At 34.0% G+C, this 24,648-nt stretch overlaps 1 protein-coding gene across 5 annotated transcripts in view; it reads right to left on the reverse strand.

Moving 5' to 3' along the window:
• The window catches only part of LOC126748723 (uncharacterized), a 44,101-nt gene extending 20,685 nt beyond the window's left edge, over nucleotides 1-23,416 (reverse strand). For 2 of the 5 annotated variants that reach the window (XM_050458117.1, XM_050458116.1), the window contains exons 1-2: nucleotides 23,201-23,416; nucleotides 22,565-22,922 (exon numbers count right to left, since the gene is read on the reverse strand). In XM_050458117.1, the coding sequence (XP_050314074.1) occupies nucleotides 22,565-22,922; nucleotides 23,201-23,263 (421 nt within the window). In that variant the 5' untranslated portion in view covers nucleotides 23,264-23,416. Of the gene's footprint in view, nucleotides 1-5,240; nucleotides 5,411-6,172; nucleotides 6,320-7,057; nucleotides 7,217-22,564; nucleotides 22,923-23,200 lie in introns of those variants that run through there. The other 3 variants (XM_050458119.1, XM_050458120.1, XM_050458118.1) reach the window with 3 other exon arrangements.
• Between the last annotated feature and the right edge of the window lie 1,232 nt (nucleotides 23,417-24,648).

Here is a 24,648-nt window from a genome sequence, read left to right on the forward strand (position 1 = left end):
AGAAAGGATTGAAGTTTAAGATTAACATAAACTAGTTCTTGCTGTTACTAATATACCAAGTCAGTATTAATCATGTTCTCATGCCCCACCACTTCCTCCATGCCAAATGATCAAAGTATCATCAGCAACAAACCTAATACCTAGTCTGATTTGAATAGAAGCAAGATCTTTAATATAGATTAAAAACAGAAGGCAAAGGATGAAGCCCTGAGGCACACTACAACTGTTCTGAAATGACACCGAGATTTTCCTACATAGAATACTGACTGCCGATGATCACATAAGTAAGACTTAAACCAATTGACAGCTACATCTCTTAACCTATAAGCCTTAGGCTTTTGGAGCAAGACATGATGATCGACACATTTGAATGCTCTCAATAGGTCACCAAAAACTACTGTTGAAAGGAGGTTTTCCTTTGTACTTAATAAATATCTTCTAGAAGAGGGAAAATAGCATCAGATGATGCTTTTCCATTTTGACTGTCAAATTAAGAACTGGGAAGGATATAATTTGCTGAATTAGTGATGAATGTAAGACCTCTCTTCTTGACAAGCTGTTCTATTAGCTTTCCCAGGGAAGGAAGAAGAGACATTGGAATAAAGATTGCTGGACTATCAGAGTCACTGCCTTTATAAAGAGGTACAACCAAAGCATGCTTAAGAATGCCAGGAAATGCACCCCTCTCAAAAGAGACATTTATGGCACAAATAAAAATAGAAGCCCAAAGGTGAAGAAGGATCCTGAATGAGTTGTCATCATAGCCAGAAGAATTTTTATTTTTAAAAAGTTTTAGGGTTTTTTAAATTTCAGGAATATCTATTGGTGCCAAGAAGAATGAATTTGTAACCTATCAGATAATTAAGGGTCTTGGTCCCGCATCGAGCTGAGAACATGACTTTTTTTTCCTCTTATCTCATTGATAATGGACCATGATGCTTTCTGGGTATTACTAGAATTAGCAATTTTGTTATTAAAGTAAATCTTCTTTGTGCACTTAATAACTTTTATAGATATTTCAACATATCTATAAAAAAGTTAGTATCAATAGTGCTGGAAGGAAAGTATTTCTACCACAATTTGACTTTTTTTTTTAAAATGTAGGCATCTCATGTTCCTACAGAAGGATCCAATCCCCCTGGTTAACCAGCCTTTTTGTGTTTTTTCTTTATGTTTACTATGAGAAAGCCAAATTAAAGTTCACAAGTACAGAAATTTTTTTGCAAAACAATTGATCCTGTAATCTGATATCTGGTAAATGGTTGTAAAACCAAGGTTAAATCAAACCCTCCCAAGACATAGATTATCAGAAATTGATGCACTTATTACTTTACAATAGAGATTTTCAATATTAGAACACACATAATTTAAGTTCAGTGAACAGGTACTAGTTAATCTGATAAAATATCTGTAATAGAATTGCCATTCATGGGAGTATAATCAATGTTGAGACCACCAGTGCAAATAATGGATGCAAGTAGAGAGAGTTGGATGGTGTACATGCTTTTAAACCCTCCAGAAACTCCACCAGATAGCGATAAATACAAATAATGTGGTGTACCTTCAGAGTACTGAAATAGGTTATCGAAAATTCTAAAACTCACTCAACAATTAGATTCATGTAAGACTCTCTCTGTTGCAGAAAAAATTTTAACATTGCCCTGTCTCTTTATACTCAAAACAGTATCTTTAATACACAAGAAATATTGGTGGCAGTTTGAGTCAGGATTTGTCTTTTTACTCCACAAGGCAGACTTATAGGTCGCTAGATCGGTGCATGAGTCTGTTCCGTTTAATAGTCGTCAACTTTTTAACCATTTGCCTATCAGAATAAGACAGATTTCTCAGGCTCATAGATTTAAAAGGGAAGTCAGGCAATTACTTGTAAGACCCTATTATGATATTGAAGAATATTATAATGATACCTTTTTATATATGTAGTTCCTACTGGTATAAGTTTGTGTTTTTTTTTAGTTTTTTCAGCACTTTATTTTATTTCATTTTAATTTTGTTTTATTTTTATTTGTGTGTATGTTTTATATATTTCTTGTTCTCACCTACTTTATTTTTTTTTTGTTTTATATGGCTTTGTTCACAACAAGAAATGTTTAGAACAATAAAGCACATTTTGAAATTTTGAAATTTATTTAAAATAAATAAAAATAATCTATCCACCACCTTACCGCTCACCAACAGCAAGCATACTTCTATGAATACAACTAGATCTGCTAAATTTAGAAAGCACAATGTGGTTGGGTTAATAAACTGATCAGCCAATGTTCCATAACACAAACTAAATGAGGAAATTTTCATTCTTCTAAAACAATATAGGAATCATAAGATTTTATTATTGTCAGGAAGATGGAGAACAGATCCGAGAGTGAAGCTTAAGATATTTACCTGTGATAGACCTAGCCAAGTCAGGACCAAAGTTATAAGCATGTTTAGATTCCAAGTTTTTGTAAAGATCTATGTTATTCTTATGAAAAGTGATAGGTTATTCTTATATAAAACATTAAAATTAAGGCCCAAACAAGAACTAGTCATAAATAGAGGATTAGTATTTTTACAAGCAAGAATAAAAATATTTTAAATTCAGGGTGGAAAACAAACACCATGTAACCACAAAACAACAAAATCGTCAATTATAAAAAGTCATGAACCAGTGATGAAGCAGTCTCAGCCAGTTCCAAAAAGCATTGAACATTGTAGATATCACCAAACTGTAAACCTAGATGCTTTTGAAAAACACTGTTATTGGATCCAGAAAGCAGGAGCAACTTGGGACAATTATTGTCAATAACAATGATATGTAATAACTGTCAAAAATGGTTGTTTTTAAATGTGTGGCCCATCTCTAATAAATGATTTTCTTTTTCCACTTCAAGAACATTTATGGAACAAAGCATGTGCTTATTTAAATTTCTAAAGCTGCAACATCCCTAAAGCAAATTTATAGTAAGTTTAAGGGCTCGGAGATGCTGCATTATGATTTGAACTCAGTAAGTCAAAGGTCTGATGATAACAGAATGTTTCAAAACTTGTTTCATGTTTTCATCACTTGAAAAAAATACATAGACCACCAATTCAAAAATTACAATTCGTAAGTAATTGGAAGAAAAAATACTTGCAACGATCTTGGGAGTACTTTTTTAGTAAAATCTGAAATTTAATGAACATAATTGGATCATCATTGGAAAGGCATACATAGCCCTTGGCTTCTTAATTCATTACTCAAAATTTTTTAAATTAATTGAAACCCTTATATCATTATAGAATGCACTAGTAAAACCTCACATATCATATCTCTTATATCATAAGATGTTAGAAGAATGTAACCATGTAATAATTAAGAGACATGTAGACTTTTTAAATTCTTCTGTAAAACTAGATGATATATAATCCTTTCATGGTAAATGAGCTATGTGCAGTTAATGGGTATAAAAGAAATTCTTTTTTAATTCATCATAGAAGTTCATACAACTAAACAACTTATTGTAGTATATAATGGTAGACTAATAGGAGCAACTATGTATTCATAGAAAATTAATTCAGAAATTTTATATAATTAGGAAAATTCTAAATGAACAACTTTTGATATGTGTTTACAAAGCCTTCGTCGAGTCTTTACTGAGATATGCTATAATAATATTTGGAAGTTCTTACAAAAATGCATTAAAACCTTTAAAGACATAAAATCATTTTTAGAAAGGATAAAGTGTTTCCAACATACCTAATTGACAGTGAAAGAATACTGGCAATTTGATCTTTATATATTTTGAGTGTTTGTTCTTTTATATATGAAAACCCTGAAATATGTGTACACGTTTGTCATTTTTACTCTACCAGGTTTAATGTTGAAGGAAACTTACAGATTCCCAATAGTACTACCAACCTAAATCTTAGATCATTTCATTACCTTAGTGTAAAATATACAATATTTTGCCGCTGACAGTATGGATGACAGGGAATAGAAAAGCTTTTAATAAGAAATGTATCACTTTTATAGGTCATAATTTCGAAAAGTTTTCAACATTATTCTGAATTGTTTTTCTTGACTCAAAGTAATAAAACTCATTTTTTTTTTAATTCAATTATCAAGCTAATTAAGTTTTGTTATGAGTGTAAGCAAATGGTGCACAACTATATTTTATTTTAATCCAGTTTATTTTTATTGTATATATATTTTATCCAGTTGGTTTTTATTGTTTAACTCTTAGTATTATGGTTATTATAGTACATACAGAAATTAGGTTTTCTAGGTCCCCAATATAATTATAATAGTAAACATAAAAATTTTTGTATAATACCTATAAACATGTAAGTAACAATTTAATATTGGTAATATATGAGTTATAGTGAAACCAAAAGCCACAAAAAAATTAAATATGTTAACCAGATTAAACTACTTAAAATATTGATTATTAGCAGTAGTACAGCCAACAGTACCAAATCCCTCCTTTGATAGAAACGAGGTTCCAACAAAAATAAAATAATGAAGTTAAAAGCAGCTCAGACAAAGTTTTTAATTAGTATCATCATTCACATAGTAAGTATGGTAATACCAATTAGTTAAATCAAGTTTTCGTCAAATTAACTTTGTCTATAGCTTTGGTAAATTTAAACTAGTATTTTACTCACCGGGCAGTACACCCAAAAGCAGGGTTTTGGAGATTCATGTGAAAAGTTTGCCAAAACTTCCTTGAAAAAAGCTTTTAAAATACACTTATAATCAAGAACGCAAACCAGGGAGTGTCAATTATTAGAAAAAAATTCCCGAACAATGGATGTACCGGACTTCCAGATATTAGACAGTTCCAAACTCAAGATACTAAACCAAATAATTTTCCTTAAATATTGGTATACAACATAATCACAGAAACGTTTTAGGCGAGCGTACGTGCCGCACGTGTTGATTAATACGGGGAATCCCCACAATTTAGTTTCTAGAATGCTCCCAAGCTGAGAAGCGGATTCATAAATGGCGACGGTCAAAGATGCGCGGTAACCGTTTACGCCATTGCTAGGCGACGGCGACGGAAGCTCGTGTAGGTATGTGGGTAATATTATTTCTACCGACCATAAGATAAGCTTGTAAATGGGCTTTAGGAGCTTCCGTCGCCGCTTATTGTTCCCTTAAGGGCTTGGGACCACTATCGCGAAAAAGAAGTCAAATGGCGCCGCAAGCACAATCACACTTATTTAAAGCTATTCCTTTTAAAATTTTCGGGCTTACTTACGTGCAAGTCGTGCAACTGACTGTAGCGACCCCATGACTGACGACCACTGCAACCATAATTTTTTTTAAATATTTAAATTTCTGCCTAAACTTTATTTTTTTTTAAAAAGCTTTGACTAACTTTGGTTTCAACTGCAGACCAACGACGCGACGCGTACTTGCTACTTAAAAGGGAGATAAAGATGGCCGCTCCATGCCATCATGGCCTGCCCCCCCTTTTTTATAATGTTGAATTACGGAGCGCCCCTCCCCCCACGCAATGTGTGGTGATGCTAGTTATCCAATCAGATTAGAGCTATCCCGGCGCCAATTTCGAAATGTTACTATGTTGTCATATTGTTTTATTTTATTATTTTGTGATGCTTTATTTTGAAAGGCAAATAAAGTAGAAGAAAAAGAGTTTTATGATTGGCTCAGTGGTACGAAAAATATAATACTAACCACGAGGGGCGTCCTTTCGACCCATAATATCAGTTAAATTTAAATTCGCGCCGCCGCGCCGAGGCGACGTCTGCCTCTGGCTGCGCGACGTTGTCAAAGTTTAATTTTTGTAAAGTTTTTGAAGATGCTTTTTGATTATCGATTTCCTTTTTTAATGCGGACAGTGAGGAAGCAAAAGAAAGTATTATATATATATATATATATATATATATAATACTTTCTTAATAATACTAATACTTTATATAGGTATATATATATAAACCAGGTGATACAGGAAAAAGGGAACACTTAATAACTATTTTAGTGAATGGGCTTGAGGAGCTTCCGTCGCCTAAAAACCGCCTAAACATTTTACTGCGCACTTTTGGCCGTCGCCATTTATTGTCCCCTTGAGGGCTTGAAAACACTATCGCGCAAAAGAAGTCAAATTGCGCCTCAAGCAAAATCACACTTATTTAAAGCTATTTCTTTAAAATTTTCGGGCTTACTTACGTGCAACTGACTGATGCGACCACATGACTGACCATTGCAACCACAATTTTATTAAAACATTTAAATTTCTGCTTAAATAATTTGATTAACTTTGGTTTCAACTAACTGCAGACCAACGACGCGACGCGTTCTTGCTACTTAAAAGGGCGATAAAGATGGCCGCTCCATGCCACCATGGCCTGCCACATTCCTTTATGTTTAATTACGGAGCGCCCCTCCCCCCCTCCACGCACTGTGTGGGGAGCTAGTTATCCAATCACATTAGAGCTATCCGGCCGCCAAAATCGAAATGTTACTATGTTGTCATATTGTTTTATTTTATTATGTGATGCTTTATTTTGAAAGGCAAATAAAGTAGAGGAAAAAGAGTTCTATGATTGGCTCAGTGGTACAAAAAATATAATACTAACCACGAGGGGCGCTCTTTCGACCCATAATATCAGTTAAATTTAAATTCGCGCCGCCACGCCGAGGCGACGTCTGCCTCTGGCTGCGCGACGTTGTCAAAGTTTAATTTTTGTAAAGTTTTTGAAGATGCTTTTTGGTTATCGATTTCCTTTTTTAATGCGGACAGTAAGGAAGGAAAAGAAAGTATTATATATAATACTTTCTTAATAATACTAATACTTTATATAGGTATATATATATATAAACCGGGTGATACAGGAAAAAGGGAACACTTAATAACTATTTTAGTGAATGGGCTTGAGGAGCTTCCGTCGTGTAAAAACCGCCTAAACATTTTACTGCGCACTTTTGGCCGTCGCCATTTATTGTCCCCTTGAGGGCTTGAAAACACTATCACGCAAAAGAAGTCAAATTGCGCCTCAAGCAAAATCACACTTATTTAAAGCTATTTCTTTTCAAATTTTCGGCCTTACTTACGTGCAACTGACTGATGCGACCACATGACTGACCACTGCAACCATAATTTTTTTAAAACATTTAAATTTCTGCTTAAAACTTATTTTTTTTTTAAGGCTTTGACTAACTTTGGTTTCAACTGCAGACCAACGACGCGACGCGTACTTCCTACTTAAAAGGACGATAAAGATGGCCGCTCCATGCCATCATGGCCTGCCCCATTCTTTTATAATGTTTAATTAGGGAGCGCCCCTCCCCCCCCCACGCACTGTATGGGGATGCTAGTTATCCAATCAGATAAGAGCTATCCGGGCGCCAAATTCGAAATGTTACTATGTTGTCATATTGTTTTATTTTATTATTATGTGATGCTTTATTTTGAAAGGCAAATAAAGTAAAGTATTTTATGTAATTTTCCTTTGTCTTTGGTTAGGAACAAATAAATTCATTATCTTGAATGTTACAAGAATAAATGTAAATTAAAAGCATAATCGTATTCAAAAAAACAAGTATCAAAGAATATAGTCCCTCTAAAATGCTCACGCTTATGAGAGAACGCTTAAGTTAAATTTAAATTCGCGCCGCCGACTCTGGCCAGAGGCAGACTCTGGATGCGCGACGTTGTCAAAGTTTAATTATTGAAGATACTTCTTGGTTTTCGATTTCCTTTTTTAATGCGGACAGTAAGAAAGGAAAATAAAGTATTTTATATATATATACCGGGTGATACAGGAAAAAGGGAACCCTTAATAATTATTTTACTTTTCAAGATAAACAAATGAAATTTGGTATATTGATGGAATTGTTATAAGAGCATCTTTTGACATATTCAGTTGCTTCCCGTCACTTCCGGTTTAATATCCATGTATTTCGATAGAAAATAATATTTTGAGAACAATGATGCTACATTTGCTACTTTTTGTTTTGCACTCATAGAAATAATTAATTTTTTAAATGTGCCATGAATGCGTTGAAAGTGTTAATTTTTAATCAAGTTATCATGGAAAAATCTGTTTCATTGGATTTTATGATTTAAATCTTTTACACGCTTATTTAAAATATCCAAACCAGTAATTTTAGCATTTAAAAATCATAAAAGAGGCAACAAATGAAAAGGAAAAAAAACCTTCAAGACAGCTACAAGATGATTGATAACGAGGGCAGAACTATAGATAATGATAGAGAAGTGGCAGATGCTTTTAATTATAATTTTAGTAATGTAGGTAAAAGTATGGCCAAAGAAAGAAAAAATACAAAACAAATTAAATTTGAAACAGATAAAAACAGTATGGAAAAATCTATGTATCTCAAAACTATCAACAAAAATGAACTTGCATGTTTAACATGCGGTTGCCTGTTTAACAAATTATATAAACCAAAGTTTTGTTCAGGGGAGTAAATGTATTGGAGCTTTGACACTGTGACATACCATATTCTTCTTGATAAATTCTTCCAGCAAATTGGTGTATGTGGAATAGTACTGAAACTTTTTCAGTCTTACCTAGGAAATAGAACTCAAAGCGTTAAAATCAACAATTCAATGAGCACATACAAGTCGGTCGGTGTGCCACAGGGGATAGTGCTTGGCCCTGTACTATTTACAATTTATGTAAACGGGTTATTTGGGATAATTAAAGAGGAACAGAGACAGTTAGTGTGTTTTGCTGATGACACAGCACTGATTGTTACAGGCAAGACTTGGCTTGAAGCAAAAATAATGGCCGAAACTGCACTTAAACATATAAAAGCTTGGTTTGATCAGCACTGTGTAACACTGAATGCCAGAAAGTCAGTTTTCCTAATTTTTCAGTTGGCAAGATTAGTTCATCCCAAGTCATAAAGTTAAACGTTTAGTGGTATGAATGCCAAGATACTGCTCAGTGCCAATGCCAACTTGAAATTGTTTCTGTTGATGAATACAAGTACCTTGGAGTGATACTGGACCTAAAATGGCAGGCACATGTTCAGTATACATCAAACACAATCAGGAAAATAATTTACAAGTTTTATCAGTTGCACAAGTTTATAAGTTGCACAAGTCAGAGCCATTAATTATTACTCAAAAATACTTACTAAAGATCATTCATAATAAAAATAAGATGCACTCTTCAATCCAATTATTTAAAGATGCAGGAATGTTAACAGTAAACCAGATTTATATTAACTCTATAGTTAGGTTTATCTCAAAAATAAAAATACATCTAAACTTTATAAATCATGGAGTCATATAGCACTAGTCCCAAATACAAGACTTACAAAATGTCAAAGAAGCCTTTTATATACAGTACCAGAGATTTTTAATATATTACCAAATGAACTACAAATTGCTTCTTATAACAAATAAAGAATACATTAAACAATTGTTTGATTGTTAATAATATTGATTTTAATATATAAACCTATTTATTGATAGTACTAATGTAGTATATAGGTTATTAAAATGTGTTATATTGTAAATAATAGATATACAGGTTCTTTCATATTCAGTGTTCATTTGAAAACTTCCCACCACGGATTTATCGAAAACCACTATTCAAAAAAAAAACGCCGAAATACGTCAAAAGGTTTGTCAAGGGGGACAACTTTCTAACATAAAATTACTTTATTTACACACTAGCCGAAACAGTGGAAATTATTATAATTTATGGTGCCCAAAATCAATGTGCTCGGCAAACTGCCGTCACGTTTAACGCCAGACATCCGGAGAAGATAACTTCGCATAGGTATGTTTTGGACCTTGTTGCTAAGTTTACTGAAACTGGATCTGTTGCAAATAAAAAACGTGATCATCGGCGAATTTTGGATGAAGCCGCTCAAGTTGAAGTTTTGGGTCATTTTGGAATAAATCCTAATACTTCATTACGCAAAATTGTTGCTGCCACTGGTATTTCGTTAGGCTCTGTTCACACAGTTACCAAACTTCATAAATTTCATCCATTCAAAATGAAAATATTGCAAGAGTTAACCGAAGACGAATTCGATAGGCGAGTTGAATTTTGTGAAAAAATTACTGAAGCGATTAATGATAATACTATTCATGTAAAGAATATCTGCTTCAGCGATGAATGCACATTTTTTCTAAATGGATTTATTAATAAGCATAACTGTAGATATTGGAGCAATGAAAATCCCCATGCATTTGTAGAAGGGCATACCCAGTACCCTCAAAAAATTAATGTATGGGCAGGCATTTTAGGAAATAAAGTGATTGGGCCATTAGTTATTAACGGAAATTTAAATGGAGACATTTATTTGGATATGTTGGAAAATACCATCAATCCGCTTATCACTGAATCCATTGAAAACCAAATCGATGATGATGGAAACCCTATACTTGATGAGGCTGAAATATATTTCCAGCAAGACGGCGCTCCTCCTCACTATGTTCTTCCCGTTCGGCAATGGCTAGACGACGAGTTTCCAGATAAATTGATCGGGCGAAGGGGGCCTATAGAATGGCCTGCTAGATCTCCTGATATAACGCCGTTAGACTTTTTCCTATGGGGTTATTTGAAATCTATTGTGTTTACTCCCCAACCTGAAAGTTTGGATGAACTTCGTCAACGCATCATTGACAGCTGCCATGATATCCCACAACATCTTTTTGAAAATGTCCGTCAGGAATTTGAACATCGCCTATATCATTGTTTGGCCAAAAACGGGCAACATTTTGAACACTTATTGAAATAAAAACTGATATTTTCATGTTTTTGTTTTCTATCTGAATAAACTAAGATAAACAAAGATTTTTCTAACTTTCTCGAAAACGAATCGACCGATTTAAAAAAATCAAACGTCAAAATAAAAGACTTTGAAAGACCTTTTAAACAAGCTATTACTCGATACCCCTTGCCATTTAAAATTTTTAAGGGGATGACCCTGTGGGGCAATGGGTGAAAGGGGGTGAAGTAATTTTAGGTTAGAAAGTTGTCCCCCTTGACAAACCTTTTGACGTATTTCGGCGTTTTTTTTTTAAACAGTGGTTTTTGATAAATCCCTGGTGGGAAGTTTTCAAATGAACACCCTGTATATTATGTAATTAAAATAATTATACACACACAGAGCTATGCTCCATTGTGTATAATATATATTTGGTTTAAGATGTATTATTTTAATGAGTAAAGATTGCTAAGATAGCTAATAATTTTGAAAAGTTTTCAACAATATTCTGAATTGTTTTTCATGAATCAAAGTAATAAAACTTTAAGCTAATTAAGTTTTGTTATTTTAATATTTATCTAGTTAGTTTTTCTTGTTAAACTCTTAGTATTATGGTTATTATGGTACATACAAAATATAGGTTTTCTAGGTATCTAATATATTTAGAATAGTAAACATAAAAATTTTGTATGTATGAAACAATTTAATTTTGGTAATATATGAGTATGAAAAAAAATGTCCCACATACCAATATCATCTACACCATCTAAGATATAAAATTAATTATTTTTAATAATTGCTCATTCTGATCAAGAAGCTATTCTAAATGAAATGGAACATTTACTTGAAGATATGCAGGGGCAGCTAATAGAACTGGAACCACTGCATAAAAGGGTAAGCAGGGCACATAGGTTATTAAATATTATGCAGTTAAACATAAAAAGTGTTAAGAAAAACTTCGATAAGTGGCTACTCCTTATAGAACAGGGTAAGTTAATATACTGTGACATACTTATTCTGACTGAATATTTTAAATTAAATTCTTACAATCTTTACATAATTCCCGGTTCTGATACATTTTATAATCAAGGCGATTTTAATGCAAATGACAGGGTCACATCTTTTCCCAGAGTCATTCATTTTAGATACGTATATTACAGACCATTATCCTATAATGATTAATGTAAAAAATCACATGCTAGTCAAACCAGAACAAATAGAGCAGCCAAATAGCCAGGCAAATGTTGACATTCAATATGAAGTAGATTATGAAACTCTAAAGGAAAAACTCTCTATGAAACCAGTAGCTCCAACCAAGCAATCATGCTTAAGATTCATTTATTTATTTATTTAATCACAGCATTAGCAGCCAAAAGCTACTTACAGATACCAACCTAAATACTAAGTAATATAAAGTATACTAAGTTAATAGGAAAAAAACAACTAAACACTAAAGTAAAATGTACCAACTAAGTCATATCTGACATTTACATAACACACATATTGAAATAATGAGGTAACAGTGATTAGAATTGCATGATTAAGAGTATTTAAAGTTAAAACAAAAACAAAAAAAAAGTAAGAGAAACAGGATGTTATGTTGATTTAAGTTTATTCGTGATGAGTGTCATAAATTGATTGAGGCTAGTCGAGTCAATATCTATATCTGAAGCATATAAATTAAAATAATAGCAGAGTTTATATATGGGTGAGTTTTTGTAAAGGTGTGTACGTGAATCTGCTAAGTAAAACATTCTGGAATTACGAGTATTTAATCTGTTAAGGAGAGATGATGAAGAATGTCAGGACAATCAATATTGTTTTTTAATATTTTATTGTTGCAACCTCTAGAGGGATAAACACCAAATTTCCTGTAATACATACACTTCAGAAACCTCCTTTGCACCCCTTCAATCAGAGCCATCCAAACGTTATATAGGGGAGACCATATAGGAGAGACCATATATATAATCTTGGAGTTATACTCCAAGATTCGCAACACCAAGCTCTCAAAAAGATGGAGGCTGCCATCAATACTAAGCTCCTTGGTGGTTCTAGCAATAAAGCCGGAAATCTTTTGGGCACTGTCAACCTTGGACAAAATGTGGGAAGAAAAAGATAAATTACTATCAAAAATAAGTCCTTTTGCTCGGTTACTCTTTTTAGTTCCACATCATTTAATACATGAACGCTATAGGGCTACTATTAAGGGTAAATGACATGCAAGCACACTTACTGACATTTAATTTAAAGCTATGAATGTCACACCAGTTAGCAACATCAGAGGAATCATTTTGTAAGTTGTGACAGTCTTCAATGCAGTCAATCTGTAAGAAACACTTGAAATCATCAGCAAGTAGAAGACCCTTTGCTTTTTTAATGTTGCATATTAAGCCGTTAATAATAAAAGGGGACCAAGATTGGAACCCTGAGGAACCCCAGAGGTGCTCTTAAAGATAAATGACCTACATCCCTTAATCTCAACGTATTAGAACCTCTTACTCAAGTATGACCTAATCAATTCAATAATGTATGTAGCTACATCTAAGTCTGACAAAGATTTTAAAATTACGCAGCCGAAAATAATCACGACAGCCCTTCACGATATATGCCGGAATGCCATCAGAGCTTATTGCTTTATTACCTTTAATCCTGCTGACCGCTTAAAATGACATGGGCTCCGCGGGTGAACAGTCTAAGTCATTATCAATTATAAACACTGACCTGAAATAATTAGCAAATCCATCAGTAAGCTTTTGAGAACCTGAGTAAGTTAGTCTTAGGAATGGATTTATTAAAAATGTCCGCACGAGTAGAATAAAAGACATCCATAGCCATATTCACCTCAAAACAAGATTCAAGGTGTTCCCAGCTCTGAGAGGCCAAAAGATTATACAACAATAAGAAATTAGCTTTTTTAAAATTGAATTTAGTACTAGGTTCAACCTTGCAAAACCGTGGACGTTCTTTAAGCTTGAAGCAAACGCCTAAACGGAAACGAATTGATGGTGCCTGTGTAAGTGTAAGATCATGTTTAATAAATTCAGTTGATCAATCAAAAAGAATTAAGCATTCCAATAAAAAACTCCACTTGTGGATTAGAAAAGGGTTAATTGCCTCTATGAAGCGAAGGGACCACCTAAAAAGACAATTGGTGAAAAACCCTACCCAAGTGCTTGAAACAGCATTTAAAGCCTACCCCTATACCTCCCATAAATTAATTTGAAAACAAAGCAAGATTACTACAAAAAAAGAGATCCAAATATAGTAGGAACATGAAAAAAAGACAAAATGGAAAAAATTGAAAATTACAAATATGAATGACGATTAATTTGAAACAGAAATCGAAATGGCAAACTTCTGTAATGATTACTACATAAATGTGGGAACAGAGAAGAATATCTGTAAAATTAATAAAATCGTTTCATTTACACCTGGTTGCTCCTTTGACATATATCAAAAATTGAATATGTAGTTGATTTAATTTAAACATGGAATAGAGCCACCTAATTTTAAAGAAACTATAATTACACCAATTTATAAATCGGGACCAACACACAAAATACGAAACTATCGCCCTATTAGTCTTATGCGTAACGTCGCCAAAATGTATGAAAAAGCTTTAATGGAGAGACTCATCAGATTCCTGAAAGACAAAGATATACTGTCAGACAAACAATATGCTTTTGCAACACCTAACATCAAATATCTACAGCAACATGAACAATAGTGAAAGAATAATTGTGGTATTTATGTACCTTGCCAAGGCATTCAACACAGTGCCTACAAAACTTCTTGAAGTATTAGAACATAAAGATATCAGAGACACAATATTACATATTCTCGAAAGTTATTTATATAATAGACACACCAACATTAATAATTTTATAAGCAGTCCAAAAACTGTTCAAACCAGAATACCACAAGGTACAATTCTTGGCCCCATCCTGTTCATCTTATATATAAACACTTTACTGAGCCTGCTGCTTGAGGGTAAAGCTATATCCTATGTAGATGATACAGCCTTAATATTTAAAGAGAGGGAGAAAGTAAGGGATTGTGTAAAATTGGGCTTTAAGAAAGAAAAAAGAAAAAGGATGTTTAGCTATAGCTGTCTAGCTTTTAAACTATCTCTTAAAATCCAAAAAACACAGCATGTTGCCTTCTCTCCAAAAACCATAAATACACCAACATTCAATTCCATAAACATAAATGATATAGATATTATTCACTCATGTAAGGAAAATTAAGTGCCTTGATCTCCACTAGAGTACCAGGAGAGAGGTTAACAATGGGCTTATGCCATTTGGCACGTTGATGTAGCGTGTGCAAATACTCACTAGACCAACGGCGCCAGAAATCTTGATGCATTTAAACACTGATTACCAATCACGCGATATAAATGGGTTTTAACAGATTTTACCCCCGCCTCCCACAGCCCTCCAAAATGAGGAGCGGAAGGTGGATTGAAGTGCCATGATATGCCCTCAGTCGAGGCAGAATTAACCATAAAACCATTCAATTGGTTAGACGCACTAGTAAAATTGGTACCGCAATCACTATATAAGTGCTGACAACGGCCACGACGAGCGATAAACCTACGTAAAGCAGCTAAAAAGGCCTCGGTAGAGAGGTTAGAGACCAATTCAAGATGTAAAGCCTTGGTCGCAAAGCAAACGAATACGCACAAATAAGCTTTAGTGGTGCGACTGCCACGGTAGCGTGACATCATTACATTAAAAGGCCCGGCGTAGTCCACTCAGGTGTGAAGAAAAGGCTTTACTTGGGAGACGCGCACAGCAGACAAATCACCCATTGGGGGCTGAATAGACTGGGGTCTACACCTAAAGCAGCGTACACATCCAGAATTGTTGCATGATAAGAAACTGAACGCTTTGGACACCTGCATGAAAATATTTTAAATAAAAATAAGTTACTACAAGTTTTGTAAACTCGTGAGTACCAGGTAAAAGGGCAGGATAATTGTGATTAAAACTCAATGAGTGTTTTAAGCGACTACCCACGCGCAAGATATTGTCACTATCCATAAAAACGCTTAACCGTCTAAGCGGCTTCGAAGGCAATTGATTGCTTTGAATTAGCCTTATGTCTGAAGCAAAGGCCCGGGACTGAACATGCTTAACCAAAACCATTGTGGCGGCATGAAGTTGGGAAGACGTAAGAGGGCCTGTAAGTTTTTTAAGTGGAAAACAAATGTTATTTTTGTAGCGAAAGATATGAGCAACAATGCGCGTTAATTTATCAAATTATGAAAACTTTAAAATGAGGCTTTCAAAAAAATCTTCTGAAGCGGGAACCAATAAGCAGTTTTTATTTTCTTCAGGTAAAGAAGCGACATTTGAAGAAACATTTACAAAAGGGATCCAGTTGCGGTTTGAATTAAGTATAAAAAACTTGGACCTGCCCACCAAAGCGAACTATTTTTTAACTCTACCGGAAACAGGCCTCTAGAACCTAAATCCGCAGGATTGTTTTCAGAGGAGACATGATACCAATAAGAAACGGGTAACCTTTCTTGGATAAAGGAGACCCTATTACTAACAAAAGTACTCCAACGATGTGGAGACGCTTTGATCCACGAAAGGGCAATTGTTGAGTCACTCCAGGCGAAAATCTTATGAATTGCGAAAGATGAGGTATAAATTTTGTAAACATGTGACAGCAAACGAGACAAAAGCACGGCTGCGCATAGTTCTAAGCGTGGAATCGAAAGAGTTTTTAGCGGTGCAACTTTCGAGTTAGCACACACAAATTGAGTGGCTACTTCTCCATCAGGAGTTAAACAGCATAGGTACATTACAGCGCAATAGCCCTTTGCGGAGCTATCGCAAAACCCGTGAATTTCTATGGTCTTATAACTGAGAGGGAACAAACAACGAGGAATTTTACATTCCGATATAGAAGATATTTCCGAATAATATTTATTCCAAAGAAAAACGATCTCGTTTGGAGGCGTTTCATCCCAACCTAGCCAAGTACCATAACCGCTGAATTAAGTGCTTAACAAGAAAAGTTAAGGGAGAAATTAATCCCAAAGGATCAAAAATCTTTGCTAAATTAGACAAAAGTATTCGTTTTGTGCATCCTTTATCAATTGAACTAACTGAAAACTGGAAAACATCAAGAGAATGATTCCACTGAAGACCTAAAACTTTCAAGGGGCTATCTGAATCGAAATTAAGTGAAAGACTTTCATTATAAAGAAAAGATGGTTGAAAATCAGCTAACAAACGAGGATCATTACTAAACCATTTTCGAAGTTCAAAACCACCTTTCTGAAGAAGAGACATCAAATCCCTTTGAAGATTTTTCGCTCCCTCAATGGTTTCTGAGCCACCGTTAACGTCGTCAACATAAGATGACCTCAAAATAATTTGGGAAGCTTCAGGAAAATTAATCTTTTCCTCTTCTGCTAAAGCTAATAACGACCTAATGGCAAGATAAGGTGCATAAGTTAGCCCATAAGTAACTGTAAGAAGGCGATAATCAGCGATAGGTTGATCTTTGGAGAAGCGCCACACGATTCTTTGATAATCGGCGTGCGCGGGGTTTATTAAAATTTGCCTAAACATTTGACGAACATCGGCTGTGAAAACAAAACGATGAATTCTGAAGCCAAGAAGTAACTTGATAATATCAGTTTGTAATTTGGGTCCAGGGAGAAGACACTCATTAAGCGACATGTCCCCGGGAGATTTTGCTGAAGCGTTAAATACTACGCGAAGTTTAGTGGTGGGACTGGAATCCTTTAACACACAATAATGTGGGATATAAAATGATCGTTGTGGTATGTCCCCTGAAGGTAGTAATTCCATGTGATTTTGAGTAAGGTATTCCTGCATAAAAGCAGAATAATCACAGTAGAGCTTCGGATTTCTTTCGAGTCTGCGCTCTAACGATAAAAAGTTTCGCACAGCTAATTCTCTACTGCTAGTAAAGTCAGGGTCCTGGGTTTGAAATGGCAAGGAAACTACGAATCTTCCATTTTCGTTGCGACAGGTAGAATTAGCAAAGATTTCCTCGCATTTTCGATCCTCTGGAGATAAAGTCTTGACGTGAGGTACCTCCTCAACTTCCCAAAACTTTTGCATTGTATCATTAATAAACGTATTAAAGCAAACGAGAGATTGTGAAGCATGAGGAAAAACCCTGACGACACTTTACCCATCAAAATAAAGCCGAAGATGGTGTTAATAGCGACAGGCTGATTGAGCCGACCATTAAGACGACCCTCCTCCAAAATATAAGGCAACAAAGAAGCACCTATTAGCATGTCAATAGGACCGGGGATGTTATAAGTAGGGTCAGCCAGCACAGCATTGCGCAAGTGAGGCCATGTTCCTTTAGGCAAAGGGGATTTAGGTAAACTACCAAAAAAAATTTTTGGAAGAACTGCTGCTTCCAAATCAATAATAGGGGTAAGTTTGTTACAAGGGCGAATTTTTGTGAAAATACTTTTTGAACAGTTAGGTACATGGGTTTCTCCCACCCCCTGAACGGAGCAAGGCATATTATAAGGAGAAAGCCCAAGGCGTCTAACACAATCTTGCGAAATAAAATGAAGTTGAGAACCCGAATCCAATAATATTCGAACTTTTTGAAAGTTTCCAGATCCGTCTAACGTATCCACCAGAGCTGTGGATAGTAAAACATTAATCGAAGCATTATCATTAATACTACTTGCAACTAAAGGCGAAGAATTTCAAAGATCAGCGGGCAAGTATGACCGTGCATCATTATCTATAGGAGAAGCAGTAGAGTCGGGAGTGGAGATAACATGACTGCTGTTACCAGAGCCAGTGTTTCTTTCGAAATGCAACAAAGTGTGATGCTTCTGTTTACATTTATGACAAGTGTGAGTAGATTTACAGTCCTTAACAGAATGATAATTTATGCTTAAGCAATTTATGCACATTTTTAAATATGTTGCGAGTTTATATCTGTCATGTGGACCTTTTGCCAGAAAGCTGGGACATCGATAAATATTATGATTTGATTTGCAAAGACTACAAAGACTTGATTTGGATTGATCATGGCTGAAAAGGGAAACTTTTTGAATTGGTAAATGCTCCTCTCTCTTCGCAAGTTTTTTCTCCTTTCCATGAATTTGCGTGGAACAAACCTTATCAAGAGCCGCACAGTGCTTATGCATATAAGTAGTGAGTTGAGCAAAGGAAGGGGTAACACTTAGATCGTACTGAAATTCAAATCTAGTAGCCACAGAAACATGAATGCGTTTAAGTAACATCTGAACTAGAATGAAATCCCAAGATTCTACAGGGAAATGAAGATTACGTAAGGCAGAAAGATTATCCGAAAATGTATCCAAAAGCTGCCGTAAATCACTGGAATTTTCTGTGGTAAGCTTTGGAGCATTTTCGATAGCTGCCCAATGCAGAGCTGCAACTAAACGAGTGTTTTGGTAACGTTTTACCAGTGTTTCATAAGCGGTTGAATAATAATTAAGGTCGGTCATGGGCATCTTTTGAATTAATATTAACGGTTGGCCACGCAAAAAACTCAAAAGATAATTAAATTTCTCTATATTGCTCAAACTGGCATTGTTATGTATCAGCGCATCAAACATATCTTTAAAAGTTGCAAATTGTGTGACGTTCCCGGAAAAGATGGGAATTTCAATTTTTGGTAAAGTTACATGCGATTGATTACGAGAAACTGAAGACAAGGAGGAAGGTTCAGAGCCAAGTTGCTCACCGAATAAGTCCAAATATGTTGATTTAAAGCACCAAAAATCTCGTTCAAATGAACTTCTAAGGCCATCCTATATAATAAATTCCTCCTTATGATAATAAAAAAAATGGTAATCCGGCTCGAAGGACCAAAATGTCTATTTGACTTTTTAATTTTCCGAAGAAAGTACGGTATCGAAAGCTCACTGTTGAGAAAAGTTGACTGTATTTATTGTTTTTTGACAATTAATGGTTGTGAGACCTTACCTGGTTTCCTCTCGATTACAGTTTTTCACTCGCGTTAGCTGGCCAGCCTTTTCTCAGTACGAAATGAGGTTTATCACATAAACACGGGATCGTATCGGGTGGTACTAGATGCGCGAGAGCTGCGGTTTAGCGATTTACTTCTTCTGATAATGGGTTTCAACGAACTGGTTCAGTATGTTGGACGCGCACCTTTTTATAAGGCCTCAAAACATTCTTTTGGATGCATTTGAATAGAAATACTTTAACTAACTGTTTCTACACAGTGAGACAAGCGAAATTGAGTTAAGTTTAAAGTTTAATGAAAATTTGAAATAAAATGAAGAATGAATTACTTGATTCAAACTGTTGTAAAATTTAAGAAAACTGAACAGTACTAATGGGCGACCCATATTAATAATGTTGCATCCAAAATTAGAAAGTTGCTTTATAAATTCTATATTCTAAGAGGCATATTAAGTACCAATCTTTCTATTTTATTATATAAATCCTTAGTGGGATCTTTGTTAATAGCAAAGATATAGATACTATTAACTCTCAGGTAGTAAAAACAATAAAAGACATTATAACTCAACCTTTAACTGACTTAATAAATCAGTCCATCTCATGCCAAATATTTCGCAGAGCCTTTAAAACTGCTAAGGTGGTGCCTCTCTTTAAGAACAAGGGATCTTCTGACGATTGCAATAATTACCGGCTAATATTCCTATTACCTATCTTATCAAAAGCTTATGAGCGCATTTTAAAAAATCAAATTAATGAATACTTTGAAACTTACATCCTTTTTTCAATAAACCAGTTTGGATTCTGTAAAAATAAAACAACAACCTTAGCAATTGACCATTTTACCAGTAATATTCTCGACGGTTTTGAAAAAATCTTGATACTAGAGTATCAAGTGTAATTTTTGACCTTACTAAAGCAATTGACTGTGTAACACATACCATTCTTTTTAAAAAAATTACATTATTATAATTTCCAGGACAGTACAATTCAGCTACTTACAGACAGAGAACAGTATCTCCATTTCAATAAGTGTGATTCTGAAAAAAACATTTAGAGTTTGTGTACCACAAAGGTCAGTGTTGGGTCCCATACTGTTTCTCATTTATATAAATGATCTTTCTTTCTGTCTAAGTCAGAAATTCAAGACTGTACTATTTGCTGATACTACCTTTTATGTAAATTATCATCCTTCAGAAATTCACAATATTAAGTACCATGCATCAGAGCAAAATCTCTCTGAATGGTTTTTGGTGAACTATCTGTCATTAAATAATTCAAAATTACAAAGTGTAAATTTTTCTCCCCCCAACCATACTAATGTTCCCCAGCCTTTCTTATCTCAATGTGAACAGCATGCAAATTTTGGTGTATTCTTGGATGAGCGCTTAACTTGGAAAGAAAATCTGATTAATCTGTCAAAAAAATTATCACAGCAAATTTTCTTTTTAAAAACCTTGTTCAGTAACTTCTAGAGAAACCCTTTCAATAGCTTACCACAGCAATTTCCATTCCCATTTTATAGTAGGGTCATTCCAATGGAAAAAGCTTTTGGAGAACAAAGAAAATGCATACACATCATGTCTAGTCTTGGCTATAGGGATAAATGTTGAAATTCTTTTAAATCTTTAAAAATAATGACTCTGCCCTGTGTGTACATTATGTAATGTCTGTTGCACATCAAGCAAAATTTGAACCTTTATAATTCTCATTAAAACATCCATAATTATCCTACAAGGAACAACACCAATTTTCTACCTAATTTCTGGCGACCAGAAGCCAATTTGAATTTTAAACTTTTGTTATTTCTATTTTATATGTATATGTATAAACTATGTAGCAACTTAATTTTTTTTTTTTAGTATTTAATCCCTAATTTATAAGTTTCATTACATATTTTATTTGACTTGTAAAAGTACTTGTTTGTATATTATTACTAATAAACTATCTAATCTAATCCAATCTAATCTATATTATGCTATAGTAGTGTGGGATGGAATGTATAAAACTTTGTTACGACCTTTACAAATTGTGCAGAACGACATTCTAAAAGTTATTTACAAAAAAAGTAAATTATATAGCACTGATAGCTTGTATGCTAAATAATTTTATATTCTAACAACCTGCATCTATACACATAAAAAAACAAAAATCAAAATAATCCATTTTCATCAGACAAGAATAAATCAGACACTTTGTGACTGACCAGCAGTCACAAAACTTTAAATTTAAAATCTTTTAATTACTTAGCTCCAAAACTATATATAGTACTAGCAATAACAATTAGAAATATAACACAAGTTAACATTTTTAGTAGGAAGTGTAAAATATTTATATTTCAAAATGCACCATTATAATAAAACAATAAATTGATAGGGACAGAAACAGGTTACAATAATGTATTTTTTTCTAATATCTACTTCTGTTTGTCATAGTAACTAAGTTTATGTTATACTTTCCTACTATCCAATTATGGATGGTAGGAATTTTTTTTTGAGTTGCATTGTAAATTTAAGAGCAAACTTAATTCTTCTCATTTGCACATACTCAGTTATCTAGGTGCAAAACTACATTAAAGACTATAAAATTAGAATTTTTGTATAAGTTAATAAATAAGTTTATAGTTTTATGTATACAGTTATATTAGTGAATATTTTTTCTAATTTATTTCTTAGATATAGTTTTTTATTATTTATATATTTAACTGTACCAGGGTTGTCTCATCTGCACCATGTATTTACAAGTACAGACTACTTGTTTGATTCATAATCAAGAGACAGCTCCATTGTAAATTTAATATTTGGCAAATAAAACATATTTGAATTAGAAAATAAATTAAACACTGCTTATGGGACCTCAGTATTGAGTATGTCAACCAAATATACCTTACCTGTTTCCACTGGCTTATCTGGTTCTAATTTAAAGTTGCCTTCGACAAAGCTCTTCTGTAATACTTCCACAGCTTCTACAGCATGTGACAACTCCTTTATATCTTTATGTTCACATGGGGACAAGCTATTTGAATCTGGTGTATCATCAAGGATATTAATGACTTGATTTCCATTACATTTTTCATTTTCATCATCACTTAGAACAATGAGATCTTTAGGATTTTGGATTCTGTTGATATCAGAAGCACTTTTTGCTTCATTTTCATCATCTGACAACACCATCACTGGTTCTTCTTTGGTTTTAGATATAACTGTAAGGGTAACATGGGGTCTGATCAGGGAGGTTGTCTTCACATTCTAAAAATATGTAATTGAATCTTAGTTTTATAGGAATTTTGTTTGATGTTTTATTTTCAAATAGAACATGTTTTTGTGAACCTAAACCAAAACATCAACTACAAAATGCTAGGCTATATTTCCAGATAAAAAAAATAGGAAAGCAGATAGATTTTTGGACATTTTTTAAATACGAATTGTAGTTGATATTTCTGGCAAAAAATCTGCAATATTCTACTACGACGAGAACGAAATTTTGAACTATAAAAAAGGCTTAAAAAAGTAAAAGGTAATTTTACCTTAGCAGGTTGTTGAAGTTCTTCGTCATCCGAAGACAATACGTCAATAATCTGATGAGACATTGAAGTGTTTTTGTCTATATAATTAAATTATTGATTAAAAATACAACTTTTGCTAGATCTGTTGTAAACCAAATTAATTAAATAAAAAAAAAGCGAATAGGATTCAAGAACTCCCAAATACAAAACAAAACAAACCATAACCAAATTACTACATTAACTGATGTATGACACTATTGACAATCTGCTGATATCTCTTGAGCCATATTTTAGCGAGTAAGCACCTATAAGCGTCTTTAAGGGTACGGACATACCGAAGATGCATGGATCAGCGCGGTGGAGGGCGCGGTCGCGATCGAGTGTTTACATCGATGCCTGGTAAAACATGCCAAATATGCTCTCTTTTCTTGAGGTTTCATAGGAGACTGACGTAATTCGAAAAAATTTGCTAAGTTTTATTATTAAATATTTAACAATGTATAGAAGCAATAGTAGTGATGATAGTGATTGCATGTCTGCAGGTGCAAAGTGGTGGATTGTAAGTAATTCTTCAAATCGCAGGTTTAGCGCTCATCCTATAAACCAAAAAAAGGCAATATATGGGGGAATACCATTACTTGTTTAAAGAGCTTCGAGATCATCCTGACAGATTCCATGCCTATATGAGAATGAGTCTAGATACATTCATTCATACATAGATAACGAGTTTCCAGATAAATGGATAGGGCGAAGGGGGCCTATAGAATGGCCTGCTAGATCTCCTGATATAATGCCGTTAGACTTTTTTCTATGGGGTCATTTAAAATTTATTGTGTTTACTGTTTACTCCCCAACCTGAAAGTTTAGATGAACTTCGTCAACGCATCATCGACAGCTGCCATTATATCCCACAACATGTTTTTGAAAATGTCCGTCAGGAATTTGAATATCGCCTATATCATTGTTTGGCCAAAAACGAGCAACATTTTGAACACTTATTGAAATAAAAACTGATATTTTCATGTTTTTGTTTTCTACCTGAACAAATTAAGATAAACAAAGATTTTTCTAATTTTCTCGAAAACGAATCGAACGATTTAAAAAGCGTCAAAATAAGACCTTTTAAACAAACTGTTACTCGATACCCCTTGCCACTTGGGCAGAGAGTGAAAGGGGGTGGAGTAATTTTAGGTTAGAAAGTTGTCCCCCTTGACAAACCTTTTGACGTATTTCGGCGTTTTTTTTTAAACAGTGGTTTTCGATAAATCCGTGGTGGGAAGTTTTCAAATGAACACCCTGTAAATATGAAAAAATAATATTGAACGTTGCAATCATAATAACTATCATACGAACCCGATTTTAGCCGAAGAAAAACTGGTAGTGACAATAAGGTAAGTGAAACTACATTTTTAATTATTGTAATTTAGTTTAATTCAAGCGTGTATAGTTGTTTGAAGCATCTGCATCCG

Source organism: Anthonomus grandis, chromosome 22, assembly GCF_022605725.1.
Source record: "Anthonomus grandis grandis chromosome 22, icAntGran1.3, whole genome shotgun sequence".
NCBI lineage: Eukaryota > Metazoa > Arthropoda > Insecta > Coleoptera > Curculionidae > Anthonomus > Anthonomus grandis.